Genomic DNA, 17,824 nt, shown 5'->3' with positions numbered 1-17,824 from the left:
ATTTCACATATGGGGAAACAGAAGCACTGAAAGGAAAAGAGTCACAGCTAAGTGTCACAGCTCACAAGATCATAGCTTTTGAGCTGGAATGGCTCAGAAGTCATTAGGTGAGTACTTAAGAGTTCTTTCAATTGGACTACGTGTAAAAATGATTTTATATTTACTTATATATATAAAGATGGGGGAAATTGTTGGAATAAAATAAGGTGATTAGGAGAGAAAATTATAGTGTCCCTATAAAACCTCTGTAAGTAGCAAACTTCCCTTCTGATGCATTTTCCTTGGCAAATCTTTAATTTTACCTTAGTTTAATATGGTTTAAAACTGTATTACTTAATTAACATTATGATTTCCTCTACAGTTTTCCTAAGAGCTGTACTGTAATGTAAAGAGGACCATATCTGGAGTGAGAACACCCAAGTCAAGATTCCAGTTCTGCCATTTACAAGGTGTGGGACATTGAGCAAGTCAATGAGTGTCCATTTTCTCATCTGTAAAATGGAGAGAGGTAGAGAGGCACTACCTAAGTCAAGATCAAAGGAGATAAAATGTAAAGGAAACAAAAAATAAACAAAAAAGCCCCTTATAAATATGAATAGTTTTTAAGATTTACACAGAAGATAGAGCAGGATAGTAGGTAGAGCGCTGGTCCTGGTTGCAAAGAGACCCGAGTTTGAAAACTGTCTTCAACACTTATTCACTGTGTGACCAAGGCCAAGCTATCTAACATTTCTGAGATGTAGAACGAAGATAATATTTACAGTGCTTGCTGCACAGCGTTTTTGTGAGGCTCAAACGAAATAATGTATCGTAAAGTGCTTTAGGAACACTGAAGTCCTCTATCGATGTCAATAAGGGATTTTTTTCTAGTTCTATTCTTCCTTAAACACAAGCTATCAAATAGTCCAGGATGCCTATTTAATCCCAAATCAATTGTCATATTTTTGGTCCATCTGTCTCAGCATCTTCCCGTTATGTTTTTCTTTATCAAATCACCAAGTATCTATTGGAAATTTTGATCCTGTTGTCCTGTAACTACCTCAACTTCAACATGTCCAAAAGAGAGCTCATTATCTTCCCCACAAAATCTGCTCCCTCCTCTAGGACTCCCCAGTTGCTGTCAAGGACACCACCATCTTTGAATCTTCATTCTCCCTCATGCCACCTGTCAAATCACTTGCCAAATCTTGTCATTTCTAACTCTACACATCTCTTGCTTATGGTCCTCTTTCCTCTACTTACACAGCTACCATCTGAGTAGCTCAGGTTCTCATCATCTCTTGCCTGGATTACAGTAACCTCCTAAGTGGTGTTCCTGCCCTCAAGTGCACTTTAATCCATCCTCCACACAGCTGCCAAAATGGACACACACATGTCTGAGCTAATTTAGGTGATGTATTCTTGGTTGTCAGGCTTCCAAAGAGCCGTGTAAACTATGAGACTTGAGTCATACCAGACTGGGTCAAGACCAAAGGTCTGATGTTCTCCGACAGCGGTACCAAGAGACGTCCTAGTCTCTAGGGAGAATATCTAATTGTATTGCCACAGCACTAAAAGGCTTGGGTCCACTAAATTTAAGTTGATTTTTTGTTTTCAAATATGGTAGATGTTAAAACAATGGCTCAATACTTAAAAGGCAAAAAAAGTATTAACAAACTTTTATTTTATATTGAATCAATAAACATTTATTAAGTGCCTACTATGTTCCAGGCACTATGCTAAGCACCGCACATGGTTGGCTGTTAAATGAGAAATAAAATACCTTGAGGAGCCTAAAAGCCGTCATCCAACACGTTCTGCTCTGTTCATCTTCAGCACACAGTAACCTGAGGTCTTTTGTCTCATTCCTTAATTTGTTTGGCTACAAGAGGACAAATGAACTTCAGTTAGTATAAGTATGAAAAAGAGCCATTGAAACAGTAGTTACAGAAACTAAGAATAACGAATTAGTGATAGCTATATAGAAACGAAAAAGTAGCACCAGCACATTTAAAGCACCATGGCTATACATCCTCTTCAAGGGAATTGGTGGATTATCACTATTGGTAACCAGGGTCAAAATGGAAAAAGACAAGTTACGAGTGAGATTATATGCTCTAGAATATGGTCAAGGAAAAAGTGGAGGAAGGTACTGATGCTAAGGGTGAATCAGGTATGGGAGAACCACCTATGGCTGAACTCCGGAAAGCATGAGTGGGAAATAATGATAAATAAGGCCTATCATTAAGCAAAAGGTATAGTCAGGTATCATTGACCAACATCATTTTAATAGTTTTGGGAGGGGGAACTTAAGTGTGTAACTACATGATAAGAGTAAATATCTCAGAATGGTATTTGTAACCACGGAGAGATTGCTACGGTAGGCACTTAATACCCAAGTGGAATGATTTTTAATAATGATGAATGGTGATTGCTGTAGTGAAGACTGTATAGGTATTAATTCATTAATACCCTATGAATGAAGAGACAGAATCATGGGATCACAGAATGTCAGTGCTGGAAGGGTCCTGAGAGCCATCTAGTCCAAACAATACCTAAAAAAATATCCCTTCCACAATATGTGACCAAGATGTCATTTGGCCTTTCCCTGGATTCCTCAAACAGTGGGGAATCCACTACCTCCCCAAGGTAGCTCATTCAACTCAAACAGCTCTAATTGTTAGGGAGTATTCCAACGTCACACTCCGTTTTCTGAATTTCATTGGCAAAGGGTAGAAATAATATAGGAGGCACAGGATTGAGCACCAAGACACAGTCTTCTATACCGGCCCTGCCAACTCTGTTCGTGTAAGACAAACTATGACCTCCTGCCTACTGGACACATACAACTATGATTATCTGAAGATGGTTCCTAAACCAGCAAAAACCACATGAAGTCACGTTCTTGCATTTCACAAGTGAATAATGGTTGATGTAAGTGACTTCTCAGGAGTATGGTCTTCCCTCTCAGCTAAAGCCAATTCATAGAACCAAGGGACCTCTGGGACAACCCACTCATGAAAACATTTCCACTTCCAATTATGCCAAGTAATTATCTAATCTTTGCTTCAAGACCTCCAATAAAGGGGATCCCATTACCTCCTGTGGCACTCTATTCCACTTTGGTATAGCTCTGATAGTTTGGAATTGCTTCCTAATATCAAACTTAAATTTGCCTTGGCTCCTACTTATGTGCTCAAATGCCTCTTCCACAGAAAAGTCCATCAAGTGTCTGAAAAGTATCCTCTGAATCTTCTCTGCTATAAGTGAAACAGCTCCAATTTCTTTAAAAAAAAAAAAAAAGATTCTTCTATGGTGTGACACTGAGGCTCAGGCTTGAGAGGCCTACACCTCATATAGGGCTACTATCTCCCCTGATCATATCGAAAGCAGCTTTGTTCCCAGAAGACCTGTTAATCAAGGAATCTCCATAAGGTTATTTAGGGAAATTTGAGAAATCCTTGTGTGTGATCAGGTAGCAGAGACAGAAAAAAAAACCAAGTCAAAATGGAGTAGGAGGAAGCTCTAAATCAGCTAACATAATAGAAATGAATACTGCTGCCCATGGAAGAATAAGATGCCAGTCTCATATGCACTGCAGGAGACCATCTGTGCAACAAGAATTCTACTCTGGTGGGGCTACTTGAACACATACAATTAAGAGAGATGAGTTTCCATGGACTTAAGAGTCTAGTACTCTACTTCCTTATTATACTTAATTGTTGTTGGGTTGTTTCTGACTCTTTGTGACCCTGTCTGGGGTTTTCTTGGCAGATACCAGAATAGTTTGCCATTTCCTTCTGCAGCTCATTTTACAGATGAGGACACTGAGGCAAACAGGCTGAAATCACTTGCCCAGGGTCACACAGCTAAGAAGTGTCTGAGGCCAGATTTGAATTCAGGAAAAGTCTTCTTGACTCCAAGACCAACACTCTATCCACTGCACCACTTACCTACCCCCTGTTAGACTTGGTATACATTTCAGATTTAAAGATCCACGTTACAGACAGAGTACACTACTCCTTTTCAATCTGTTTACTTAAGAAAAAACTTATGAGCACAGACTAAAATGACATAAAATCTCTCATAAAAGATTTGGTAAAGATTAAATTAACGTCAGGGGCTATAGTACTTGAGCTAGCTTCCAAATAATATTAGAAACAACTTTCACTTTTCACATTTGGATCTTCCAAAGAGAGGGATGCACAGTAACTTTGTTTTGACTGCTTATCATGCTTTGGATAAGACAAGCCATATTTTTGGAGTCATGTCAAGACCTACTAGTTAGGAGGCCACAAATCAGATTTGCCAACATTCTGTTATGATATTTGAATTATGCTTATTAGATAATTTCCAATTCTAATATAAATGTATTTTTGTTTAGAATGTTTGAATATGTTGTGACATCAACATTCAAAACTGTTAGAGAGCTCTTTTTTCCTCTTGTCAGTGCCTACTATAAATATCAGGAAGGTTTAATTATCCGTAACTATCTATGTACTTTCTAGATCAGTATTTTTACCTTTCTTTTGTGTCATGGACCCCTTTTCAGAAGAATGTTTTAAAATGTGTAAAAGAAAATAAACAAGGTAACAAAAGGAACGAATTATACTAAATACGGTCATCAAAACATTAAAAAAAAAAGTTCACAGAACGAAGATTAAGAAGCTCTGCTCAAGATGCTCATGAGGACTTAAAGGTTGCTGGATGCTGATATGTGTTACTAACCAAACTTATGTGATAAGAAGATACCCATTATTTGAAGTTGAATACTACATATAATTGAAAAATCAAAACAAGAGAGTCTTATTTAAATTTTTTTTAAAAAAAGCTCCATTTAAGTAGATAAGGGCTCCCTCTAAGTTGCATAATACTGGCCAATCTACATTGGTGGAAGGAAGTTTCTTGCCCAAGAATCCTTCGACACAGAGGCCAATAAATGGAAAGAACCTGATTTTTCCTAAGGAAGGAATTTTCTTTTTCATTTAAGAACTATATATGCAAGGTCAGGCACATTCAAGACTGAGGGCTTTTTTTCTAAGAAGCAGCCCCCCCTTAGGTAACTAGCAAGAACCTTGCTAACAAGGGTCTTGTCCAATATAAGAAGGGATGGCCTGAAAATCTAAGTGTAGGAACAAAAAAATTTTCGCTGAAAACAATACAAAACAAAACAAAACAACCCAATTGAATTTATAATAAATTGCTTGAGTACTAAGGAGCTAAATAGCCTTAGTGTTAAATTATGTCAAATTTCAAATTTCCAAAGAAATTTAAATATAAAAACCTACATATTGTCTCCTTCCAACAGATACTCATTCTAAAATGCAACCTGCTGAAATCTATCCATAAAGTGCCTGAAAAGCCAGATAGTTTCTAGATGTATTAACTGTTGAAAAACATTACCTTTATACAAAACCCATAGTCTGTAGGGGCATTATACTGTTTCCTGCCTGCTATCAGAGAAAAGATATTGCTGTCTTCCAGGTCAGCCAGTAACTGCAGATGCCTTGGCTCCTGCAAAAAATTATTGCATTGTGAGAATATTAAACTGACGAAAGCATTTCTGAGAGCAAATACTTTGCATTTCCACTCCAACAGAGGGCAGCATATGCACATTTAAATGACATCTTTGATTCCTTCCAACTTGTGGAGAAGTTAGGAAAAATATTACATCTTTAGGAGACACTTTTTAATATGCGCTGAAGAAATTTTAAATTTCCCCAGTGTAAAGTTTATTTTAGTCCACATTTGATAGCCTTGCCAAAGAAAGTCTTCTCAACTCTGAGTAAAACTTATAGAACTCACAGAACGAAAACTGAAGACAGACTCCAGTGAGGCAAGCTTCAGGAGTGAATTTTATTTAAAGTTTTTGTCATTATTGTTATTAACCAAATAATAATACCTTACATTTATCTGGCACTTTCAGATTGATAAGGAACTCTCACAGAACCATAGAGTTCAAGCTAGAAGGCGGCCATCAGAGGTCATTAATGGTAACCTCCTTATTTCTGAAAGGTTTAAGTGGCTCACCCAAGACCACAGAAAGAGTAAGGTCACTGTGCAAGGCTTGATCCCACCAGACCTTCTTTCAATGCACTGCTCTAAGATACTCTGCTTTTTGGACATTTCGCTTCAAAGAAACCAAAGACAAAAAAAAATGGTTTAAACAAATCAGAAAGTTCAAATTGGACAGTCATAATCTGGAATGCGTTAGTATCTGACTAAATGTTTTAGAATGTAATTTACCTTTGAAGTTCCTTTTGTGGAGCAATAAAGTCCTGATCTTCGCAAATAGACATATAATTTTTTCCAGGACTTCCTGCCTAGCTCTTTCACATGTAAAAAACCTTGAATTTCAGGACAACTGCTGGAGTTTAAAAAATTCTGTTGTAGGCAAAATTAAGTAAGAAGATTAGCAGACATTCATGTGAAGTGAATAATTAACAGACAGGTACAATCTAGGAAATTCAACATTCTCTCTGTTGCTAACAATATATACTTAAAATAGCTTAATTTGGCTTTATTTTTCAAATGATCTTATCAAATTTTTTCTACCTGAAAGACAAAAAAGCCTAAATTCACTTTGGATGCTATATGTTATACATAAATACATTTTTAGCAAATTATAATGGAAATATCTATGAAATCATAAATTCACCCATAAAACAATGTATAGTTTCCACCAAAGTCCTGTTCTGTGTCTTTGCCATGTCATGGAGGTGACTCCTGGTTCTAGAATACCATTATGTATAAGCTATGGCAAAGCCTACCAAAATAGAAAGGCTTTGAATACAGGCCCTGTGATGGCTGTAGGTCATTTTATCCAAGAACCAACCTACCTAAGTTTGGAGAGGCTCATTAACAAGTTAGGTGCAGGGTGGTGAGAATTTTCAACCTTAGCAAATCTCAAAGACAAACTAAGTAATAGAGGGTTTGAAGCCACAAGATGGTTTCATTTTTGCCTCTGTACCCCAGAGCCCAACATATTAATAAACACTTGTTATCTAATTGATTAACTGGGATCAGTATTGATGATGAGAGTACACACACTGACCGAATTATAGATTCTTGAGGTACTAAGCAAAATCATTCAGGATGCTATCCTCACATTCCCTAGGTTTTAATAACATTAATATATAATCATCAGAAATGTAGAGTTTAGAGGACCCAGAAAACCTGATGACTGTTCAATTAACCAGTAGTCATTATGGGTTCTTAGAACTGTGGGCAACACTCAATGAAACCATGTTTCTATAACCTCTGATTATGTTCCAAATTTAATTGAAATCTGATAAATATTACATTGGTATTACTTGTCTCTTTGATTTTCTCTGATGGATTATGCTTGTTTCAAATGTCTTGCTGACTATGTCACCATTTCTGTTTACTCATTCCCTACAAGCAGCTTGTAACTCAACAAGACGGGGAAAGACGTTTTGACTCAAACCACTTAATTATCTCCTTCACAACAGGGAAGATGTGAGGCAGAAAAAGAAAAAACCTAAAGAGAGTAGAGTTTTACTCCAATCTGAGAAATGATGCTGTTCATTAACAAGTGGGAATCAGAAAGGGGTTTGACTGGGGAAGCCAGATAGATTTTAGTTTCTCCTGTGTTAGGTCTTCACAATGGGCCATAATTATTTAGTTTGAGTGTTTGAGTTTTTAAGAAATCAGGCACACCCTGTACAAATAAAAGAACAAAGTTAAACTTAATGATTAAAAAAAAAAATTCATGCCACCACTTCGTTCTATTAGCCATGAGAACTGAAAGCTGGCCATACTTTAAGAAACAAACAAATGGCACAGAATTTTTGGCCGTCAGATGAGCCAACAAAAGCCCTGACACTGAAATTTTGCAGACTGTGGAACTGAATAAAGCAGAAAAATACCTCCGTCCAAAATCAAAATCTGAAAGGGCCAAACTTCTGACTATTGTGCTACCCGTCATTTTTGTGAACTGTTTACGTCATCACATTAGCAAATTTGGAAGAGTTATATCTGAAAGATTTTTCATGAACTCCCTCTCCCTCTCCTTACTTCTCCAAATTTAACTATCTAGAAAAGTGAGAATATGTTTTATTTAAAGGAAGAGGGACAAGATTCATGGTTTCACTGGTTTAAGGAATTTCCTGCTGAGGGGACACCCTGTGCCAATGCAGATCTCCACCACCTCTGCAACTTAAAACCTCAGACGCTGCAGGGAACACTGTGAAATGATCTGACTTGCCCACGGTCACACAGTCAGAGCCAGAGAAGACCCAGCTCTTCCCTGAGGGCTCCATGAACACTACATGTCAGGTTGCCTCTCTTTAATGATACCACCATTTCCAGACCACATCACGCCTTAAAAAGAGTTTTCCTTACACCAAGCCTGAAAGGGAGGCTTTGCAAATGTTAACTCTATTTTATAGATGGGAATTCTTAACTTTTTAAATTTTTTTAAAATTTTGCATCATGGATGCCCTGGGCCTTCTGGTGAAGTCTACAGAACAATTCTCAGAATAAGACTATTAAATGCAAAAACCAAAATACACAGGATTACAAAGGAAACCTATTATAGTGAAATATATGTTTTTAAATACAAGTTCATAGAGGGGTAACTTTCCCAAGATGCCTCTTTTTCCAGAGCTTTTTTCACCAGACTACCTATAACAAAACCTCAGTTAGAAGGGTACCCGAGAAAATGAACATAAACTTTTCGGGTAACACTGATGGAGCATTAAGGTTCCTAAAGAACATTTGCCTTTATTAGGATTCGCTGTTGTTGAGGCATTTCAGTCATGTCTGATAAACTACCAAAAACAAAGTTTTATTTTTGCTAGTTAAAAATCTAGTTTATCTTATGGTTGAGTACCAAACCTTTTTCACATAGATTTAAAAAGGATCTGACAAGAAACTAGCTTCCTATTCTTCATCTGACCACTGACCACTCGCTTGGTGGGGGCCTGGGGTCAATGTAAACAGTACGAAAAACAAATGCCCATCTGTTTTTGATTGCCTTCCCATTCTGGCCCACTCTTGAGATCAAATGACTTGCAGTTCTTTTCAGAGTCAAAGTAAGTTTATGCTATTTTCTAACCGATCATTTAAGATAGAAAAATTCTGGGCACATGAAGATTTCCCAAGTGAGCAGTTATTTTTGGTTACCATAAACCAAACTCGGGGATGAGGCAGTGACATGGATAAGGAAGCAGCCACTTCAGAGTTATTCATAATTACACAATTACAGCTCCTCTGGGTTTTCACCTCCCCTCTCCTCTTTTAATAAACAGCACTTCAGCAGAAGTATATTTCTGCAGTACCTGCAAAAGCTGAGTTTGGGGAATACTGCCATTTGATTGCTGACACCAAGCCACCATCTGTTCTGGGAAGAAATTCTAGGAAAACAGGAACAAAAACCAAACATAGGAAAAGTTAGTCTTTTCCTCCACTTTAAGGCCATGTCAATCACGTGTGCTGATTATAAACATTTTGACTCCAAGTACCTCAACAGATCCTCTGTACTCCTCCCACACCCAAACTCCTGACTTTTTCAATGTATATTTTATAAGCAGACTCAAGTACTATGAAATTCAAATTTTAAAAAATGCTGAATCTGAATTTGGAATTTCTTAGAAGGTTTGACATTCATTCTGTTAAGAATCTCTCATTTTGCATCTGGTATAAACATATGTATGGAAGATTTGCATTACAGACCACTGAATTACATGGTTATCAGGATAATCAAACCTTTATACATTATAAATTAAACTACAGTAAAAATTTACACTCATTTAGAAAAGCACTGTGTCATACGGTACTCAAAAATCTTATACTTTAGGTCATAAAAATCATTATGGGTCCAGAAACAAAGTCTTATTCCAGGTTCTATAAATGCTGCAAGGACTTACCATGGGATTTTTGAAAAACTCATATTTTGCATAATTCTTCCTGAATAAAAATTTACTTTCACCTCCCATTGTGCTTTCCACTTGGACCACCAGCTCATGGTCTTCTAAGCACCTTTCTGTAGAGAAAAGGGAGGATTTGTTTTAAACTTTTCTTAAATCTTACTTACTTGTTTGAAATATAATATGAGAAAACGTATTAATGGCTGAATAAGGGTATGTCTAGTAAAATGGCACATCCCCATTCGCACCCCTGATAATCCAATAACAAAATAACGGACTTTGATATTTGGAAGAAATATCTGCAGAACAAAATGAAAGACTAATCTGGAGGGAGAAGAAAAAGGAAACATGTCAGGGGAAGAGGACAAAAGGAAGAAGAAAGACTTAAAGATGAAAGAGATTTTAATGCTTTTGGCTAAAGAAGGCATATGAAGAGCATGAAGTCTGATGAAGAACGCACTAGAGGTGGGAGAAAACGATGGTAAAACGAAGACCAGATCACTCATTACCCCTTAGAAGAGTCATTTCCTTCACCCACTAGAGCATCTGACTTCCCTGACAGTGCATATCTAACTCAGCATATACTAATGTGGAACTTGTTTGGAAATGCCATTTCAAATACAAGCTTTGCCCTGGAGGCTGTTGGTACGGGCATATAAGCCCTTAAAAATATGTAATATGATGAAAACAAAATCAAGTTTTAAATTAATCATTACAGGTAGTTGCTTGTTTCAGATTTAAATGGAAACTTATTTACGGGAAGAATGAGGAATTGACTAGTTAATGTTGTATTCCCAAACTAAGTGTGAATGACTGACTTAAATGGATACTTGGAAATAAATAGGCACAACACAACATTATGGGCCACTGGGAAAGAATGAAGGCAGAACATAGCTAGGCTTTGGATGTTGGAGATACAGGTGGCACGCTGGGTAGAACCTTTGATGTAATGAAGAGTGCTAAGAACTTGATTAATGAAATGTCAAGTTTATTATGTGAGGCAATGTATTAAAGATACTAAAAGAACATAACTTGTGGCCTATTATCCATAGGTAGGAACAAACTTTTGTTTAAGGTAAAATCTCATGACTGAGGTGAGAGAAAAGATTCAAAGCAATTCTGAACTAAAGCAATATCAAGTCAATAGTAACAGCTGGTCCACTTCAAAGACCTCATTCACAGCAGCCCCCAAGAACATCTAAGTGAAGTGTACCAAGGGCCAAAAGATCTTTTTCCTATTTCTGATGCCTGATTCTCCTTCTAATGATTTAAAGGGGATCTTTAGCTTAAAAAAGAATTTCTCTCCATGAAATGCAATCTCCCTGCCCCATGCAAATCAGAATAGACCAAAACTGGCATCTGTTCTCCTCTACCAACCCCAGTTAGCTGATTTGTCCTGGGGCTTGGTCTTGATTTGACAGGAAAGCTACTCCTTTGTGTTACCATTTCAGCACTTTGTAAATAGTAAGTCCCTTAATATACGCTGGCTCTTCGCTATGGAGAGGAATTTCTCCTAACACTACTGAGCAAAGCTACTGAGAAGTCTAGGATAAAAATGAGATATAACATATGCACAGTGCTTTGCAAATCTTAAAGCAGTATATAAATGCTAGTTATTATTGTTGTTTTTAATCATTATTATTGTTATGCTGCTGCTGTTAATGATGGTGATGATGATGAAGAGAATGCTAGGACTGATGTGAGAATTCTACCAGGTCAACCAACATGTGGCATATTTATTCTTTCCCCTTATTTTCTTGCCCTCTAGCAAACCTTGCCCTCCAAAAAAAAAAAAGAAAGAAAGAAAGAAACTAAACAATTAGCAAAATTTTATATACAATAAAATCATATTGCCATGGAAAAGGTTAAGACCAATGTCAATCCAGAAAGGGTGAATTTTCCAGAAAAACACACTCAGACACACAACACCCTGCAATATATCTATTTCCATAAGGAAGAAGGATAAAAATATAGTTGAGTTTTTCTTTTTCCGCTTTACTAATGAATTTAGAGATAGTAAATGTAAGTGGTTTCAAGGCAATGGCCTTGAAGTTAGGAAGACTTAGATTCAAGGCCTGTTTCTCACATGTACTACTTTGTGACCTTGGGAAAGTCACTTGACCTCTTAGCCGCCCCCAGACAACTCTGTGTAAGTCTGTAAATTGTAAAGGAGCTACATAGGTGGAGAGAATGTCTACTGGGTGAACTCCCTGCACTATTAAAATCACATATCTGGCCTAAAATGATTAATTTGTCTACAAAATAGAATGGTGAAGTAATTTTTTTTTAAATCATACATAGTATTCAAATCATCTTTTACCACCATTTTCAAAGATGTTCAGTGGCATGAGGTCAAACCAGGATTTTTTTAACAGAATAGCAAGTGATGTTAAAATATAGTTGAGGGCATTAAAAAAGAAAAAAAGGAAGTTGCCTCATGCATCACATAGAGATACATTCTATAGCTACAGGACTCTTATCACAAAGGAACTGTCACCTCTAGATGCAAAGGTCAGCAGTAGGGTGACAGAGTACTCATTAATAGAATGGCAGCCAGGCTAAGTCCCAATGACAAAATTAATGACAAAATGACACTTAGCTGCAATACTTGGTCGTGTGTGAACAAAACACCCTCTATCCCTAAACTAAAATTCAGTCAACATACCAAGTCCATCACAGAACAAACGGTTAGATGTCAACATGCATTTAACAGCTGCTCAGAATTTTCCAAGATTGTAATAAATTTTGAATAAAGCAATCAGCAAAAGAACATGCTCACCGAAGATAATGCTGACATTTGGCTAAGCTGCCTTTTTTTTTTTAAAGGCTTTGAGGGAAGGGATACTTTCTAGATTTGGGTAACTTTCTGGATTTACAAGTTACTTTAAAACTTTTGCATATGTTGGTACTCTCTTCATCTGTTTAGGGTCCAAAACAGAGAGTTATTCCACAAAGTTATTTTCACTCCGTTTCCTGTTTGACAAAAATAAAAAGGAATGGAAATATCCCAAGGAAGAATGCCACCCTAACATTTTTTGTTTCAGCTTAATTCAACAGGCCTGAGGAGCCAGTCACTGGTATTTTGCATTTGTATTTTTGTTTTGAAATCTGTAAATCAAATTCAATCAGTCAATAAACATTTATGAAGCACCTACTATGTGCCTCTCTTTTTTTTAAAAATTCTTATGGTGCTCACAGTATAATGGGGGAGATAATTTGAGAACCACATACAAACACAATATCTAAAGGATTAACTGATGATAATCAACAGTGCAGGGGCACTAGAATTAAGGGGGATTGGGAAAGGCTTCCTATAGAAAGTGATGGAAGGAAGCCAGGGGGCAAATGGCCAAGTAAGTGCCTTCTTATTCTCACACTTGTCCTCAGCTGTCTGGTTTCTGATCCTCTTATCCATAACCACATCCTGGACAGAAATTATGCTTCCAACTGTCCATGAAACACCTTCTATACAGAGAGTGGCACACACATCTTTCATGAATTCAGTGCATCATTTCAGTAGATATTTAAGAGATATGCTTACCTAACAACTTTCACAGCTAACTATTTAATATAATGTAATTTACACCAGAATGTGCCATAATTTAATCAGTCTTGGACATACTTTCCACTCACATGCTGAGCAGTAGCAGAGCAGACTGGAATGTCTTCCCAACTCCCCTTCCTTAAAATGTGGGCATTCATCTAGCCTGTACTTTTCCTTTTCCTTGTTAAGTTCAGTTCAGTTACAATTTGTCTCAATATATCAAGAGGGTGAATGCCAGAAGAACTTGGCTATTGACTACTAGAATTTACCCTTGCAGCTCCAGTATTGCACTCAGCATCTGACACAAGGCAGGAGATTCACAAATGCTAAGTGACTGGTATTAGTACTGGCTAAAGCATATTTTTATATATACACATATATACACACACATATATACATATATACACATATATATACATACATGTATGTATGTGTGTGTGTGTGTGTATACACATACACACATGTATGTTGCCACTTTCCCTATATCATCTCTGATTCTCTTACCAGCCCAAGGAGACTGGTGCCACAATTAGCAAATACTCTCTACAAACCTGAAAGTTTGCAAAGCATTTTCCATATATTATCTCATTTAATTTTCACAACTTAGGAAGAAGAGGTTATTATTCCCATTTTAGAGATAAGGAAACAAAGGCTTAATGAGGGAAAATGACTTGCCCAGGGTCACAGAGCTACTGAATGACTTGAGGTAGAATTTGAACAACTATCTTCCTGCTTCTAAGTCTGGCACTCTACCCAGTATGATGTGATGCCTTCGTGAGAACACTGAATTTTAGAGAAATTAAGCGACTTGCCTATGGTTATATAACCATTAAGTGCCAGAAGCAGGATTAGAATCTGGATCTCTCCTGACTCCGGGTCAAGCAAGCATTCTTTCTAACTAAACATTGTCTCCACTGTTGGCTATAAATAAAAGGTTCCTAAATTATATTAAGATAATTAAAGAGAAATGGTCACAGCTTATTTATGGTAGACACAAGGTCACTGAAAAGAACAGTACATATGCTATTTACACATATGCACCTCAAGGTTCAAAGGTATGGATGTTATGAATTAATTTTCAAGAAGCTATGGGTTTGCATGTTTCCCAAAAATAAGTTAGATAGACAGGTACCATAACAAGTATTTGGTATGGATTTTTCAAAATGTATTAAATAAATGGCTCCAGTCAAACCAAAGGAGGGGATTAATACTGACATTTTGAACTGGCTCTACAAAATATTACCCCTCTCTGAATTCTCACTAAGGCATTGGGGAAACGTGGTAGAAAATAGGTCCCGAGGCAAATGATTCTACCATCTTGAATGACAGCAGGGTTATCATCACTTTCACCTCCCCAGCAGTCAGTGGGACACTGACTGCTGCCAATAATCCATTACCAGCATTCACAGCTGAGGACTGTGAGATGCTTCAGTCACTGACACATATGCCATGTTCTCAGAGTTAAAAGCAAGTCATTCACATCAACTAACCGCTATCTTGGGAACTACCCCCGCCTATCCTAAATCCATCATTCATTTTTTTTAATGTGAAAAGTGTCTAATATTTTAAAAGGATATATATTTAAGCTGGAAAAAATTACTGAGAGAGCAATACTTCAGGATGCTAGATTTCTGAGTCTACATAGACAGATAATTGCTTTCAAAATTATATCCAGGCAACTTCATGATCTTGTGCAGATCAACTGGAGTTTTGTGGACTACCTATGGCTAAATGGTAACACACTGCATGAATACATGAGCAAGAAGTCTAATTTTTAATATTAAGCTAAGCAAAATATAACTGAAAAGGTAAAATTTATTGGGAACAAATTTCAAGAAATTAAGAAGAAAAAAAATCTCTGTACAAACATGTTCATAGCTGTTTAGTTATAATAATAAAATAATGAAAACAACAGAAACGGCCAAGGGTTGAAGAATAACTGAAAAATTGTGACATTAAAGAATGGAGTACTATATCACCATGAAGAATACCAAACAGGAAGAAAAAAATTTAAAAATAATGGAGCATGTATGTATGTATGTACTGACTGCAATGTTTTTAAAAATATACTGCTACTCATATGTCAACGTAAAATCATTTTCATAATAAGGGCAACCTGGCATCACGAACAGAATGCCAGGCTTGGGAGTCATTAGACCAAGACCTGCTTCAGACACTTGTTAATTATGTGACCCTGGGCAAATCACTTTACCCTTGACTTCATCCTTCAATTGCAAAATGAAGAGGCTAGACCATATACTCTCTATGGTCCTTCCTAGTCTTAAATCTATGATCCGATAATCACATGAGCTTTAAGCATGAGCCTCAATGCAACTAACCTTTCTTTCTAACATTCTGTTCTGGGCTTAGTTCACTGTCTATTCATTTATTTGTATTTATTCTATTAATACGTCTCAAATACGCGTGTGTGTGTATTTTTTTATTATGTGTGTATGTATTTTCGTCTCCTCCATTAGAAGAGTAGCTCCTTAAGAATGGGGATTTTTTTCTTTTTTTGCATTTGTATCTTTAGTGCCTAGCACACAGCAAAGAGTTAATAAATGCTTATTGATTGATTATGGAAAAATCACTTAATGAGAGCCTCAATGCCATCATCTATAAAATAGAGATCATGCTTATACTACTTATTCTTAAGTGTGAGTTATGCAATCAAAAAAGAGATTTAGAGGGAGCTATTCATAAATTGCTATATGTATGCCAAAGTATAGTTTAATTGTATATGTGATTAATATTCAGTGGGTTTTATTTTATGTAAATCAAGTCCATGAAACTATTTTTAATGAATCAATAATACATACTCTAATTCAAAACAAATTATTTAAAGGCATCTATGGTATAGCTTTATCTTCATTAATATGAAGATTGCAAAATTAAAGTAAATATAAGCCCACTAGGTCTTTCCTAGAACACTATTCATTACAGAGTTGAGTTCAGCATGACAGGTGTCTCTTAGGTCCCATTCAAAAGGACTTAGTGCTGGAACACTAAAAGGACTTTTTTCTAAGTCACTAAATCCTAAGGGAACGTTAGAGCAAGAGTTCAATGAAAGAACATTTTAAATTGGTGAACTCTTACTTAGAATCATGAACTTCAGACAGAATAACATTTCTTACTAAATGTCATTTTTATACTAGCCATTTCAAACAAATAAACAAATAAACAAAAGAATGGCCAGAGCTCAGACAAACAGAAGAACTATGTCGATTGGAATGAAAGAAGACACTTACTGATACTGTTCTGCTTTCCTCAGAACGCTAATAACTCTGTTTCATGTTGAAAGTGGTAGCTTCTTCAAGGGGACATCAACAATGTGCAAAATGGGCTTTAAAAAAAAAAAAACCCACTGGGAAAATGTACCAGTGGTTGCTCTTTGTGAATAAAACTACAGAAATGGGAGTTGGAGGAGACAACATGATAAAGAATGTTCTAGAGATTTCTTTGTAAATCCATTATATGACAGCCCTAAATGTCATTTGGTTGTGAGCAAGCCTACTAAAGAATTTCAAAGTTGGCTCCAAAGCTCTCCTCTTCCCTCTTTTTCCTTTGGGTTTTCTTTATAAACTGATCATTACACCCTGTAGAGTGTATGAGATCACTCTGTTCTTTTGTGTCATACTGTGAGCAAGTCGAAAAATGGAACAGCCTTAGCTCATTCTATTTGCAGCAATATAATTTAGGTTATGGCAGTGGGAGTATGTTAGTATGCATGCATGCGTATGTATATAGGCATGTTTAACTCCCTTCTTAATGTGAATACCTTCAGAGTAAAATGAATGTAATAAGAATTCTTTTCTCTTCTTCCAAGATACACGAATACTTATGCTAAGTGAGTTATTTCCAAAGTTGTACTATATGATGCATCTAGAAAATTTACTGCATTTGAATTTAGATCATGCTAAGATATTTTTTGACAGGAAAAATTATAAACAACCTCCTTAGGTCAGCCCTAATTACCTTTTGCTCAACAATTTTACCACCATTTTATTTACTTATTTTACACATACACAGGGCATATATATGTTGAACACACAAATATATTCATATATATGTGCTAACTCTAGAAAATCTTCAGGAAAACCAGTTTCACAGAACATTATCATTTACTTGAAAATATGAGTGTAGACTTAAGATTTTAAACAGAATTTTAAGAGCACTGTTCAATACAGTCTGGTTCTACTTCATAGGATTTATTTAAGATTGATACTGTATGTGTGTGTATGTATGTATATATGTAAATATATGTGTGTATCTATGTATGTGTGTATATGTGTATGTATGTATATGTATATCTTTATTTTGCCCCTTTCCCACCATTGTCAATTTCCAAGGTATTTGGGTACCAAGAGAAGCTTTTGATAGCCTAGTCAGCCCACTGGCTCTATTCATTCAG

At 36.4% G+C, this 17,824-nt stretch overlaps 1 protein-coding gene across 1 annotated transcript in view; it reads right to left on the bottom strand.

Annotated features, from left to right (window-relative positions):
* Positions 1-17,824, bottom strand: part of GRB10 (growth factor receptor bound protein 10) — a 294,569-nt gene that overhangs the window by 19,798 nt on the left and 256,947 nt on the right. The window contains exons 11-15 of the mRNA XM_027837264.1: positions 9,870-9,985; positions 9,282-9,356; positions 6,226-6,363; positions 5,383-5,493; positions 1,763-1,861 (exon numbers count right to left, since the gene is read on the bottom strand). Coding sequence (XP_027693065.1) covers positions 1,763-1,861; positions 5,383-5,493; positions 6,226-6,363; positions 9,282-9,356; positions 9,870-9,985 — 539 coding nt within the window. The remainder of the gene's footprint in view (positions 1-1,762; positions 1,862-5,382; positions 5,494-6,225; positions 6,364-9,281; positions 9,357-9,869; positions 9,986-17,824) is intronic.

This window comes from Vombatus ursinus, unplaced genomic scaffold, assembly GCF_900497805.2.
Source record: "Vombatus ursinus unplaced genomic scaffold, bare-nosed wombat genome assembly UNPS02014820.1, whole genome shotgun sequence".
Taxonomy (NCBI): Eukaryota; Metazoa; Chordata; class Mammalia; order Diprotodontia; family Vombatidae; genus Vombatus; species Vombatus ursinus.
This window is presented reverse-complemented; position numbering and strand designations above follow the sequence as displayed.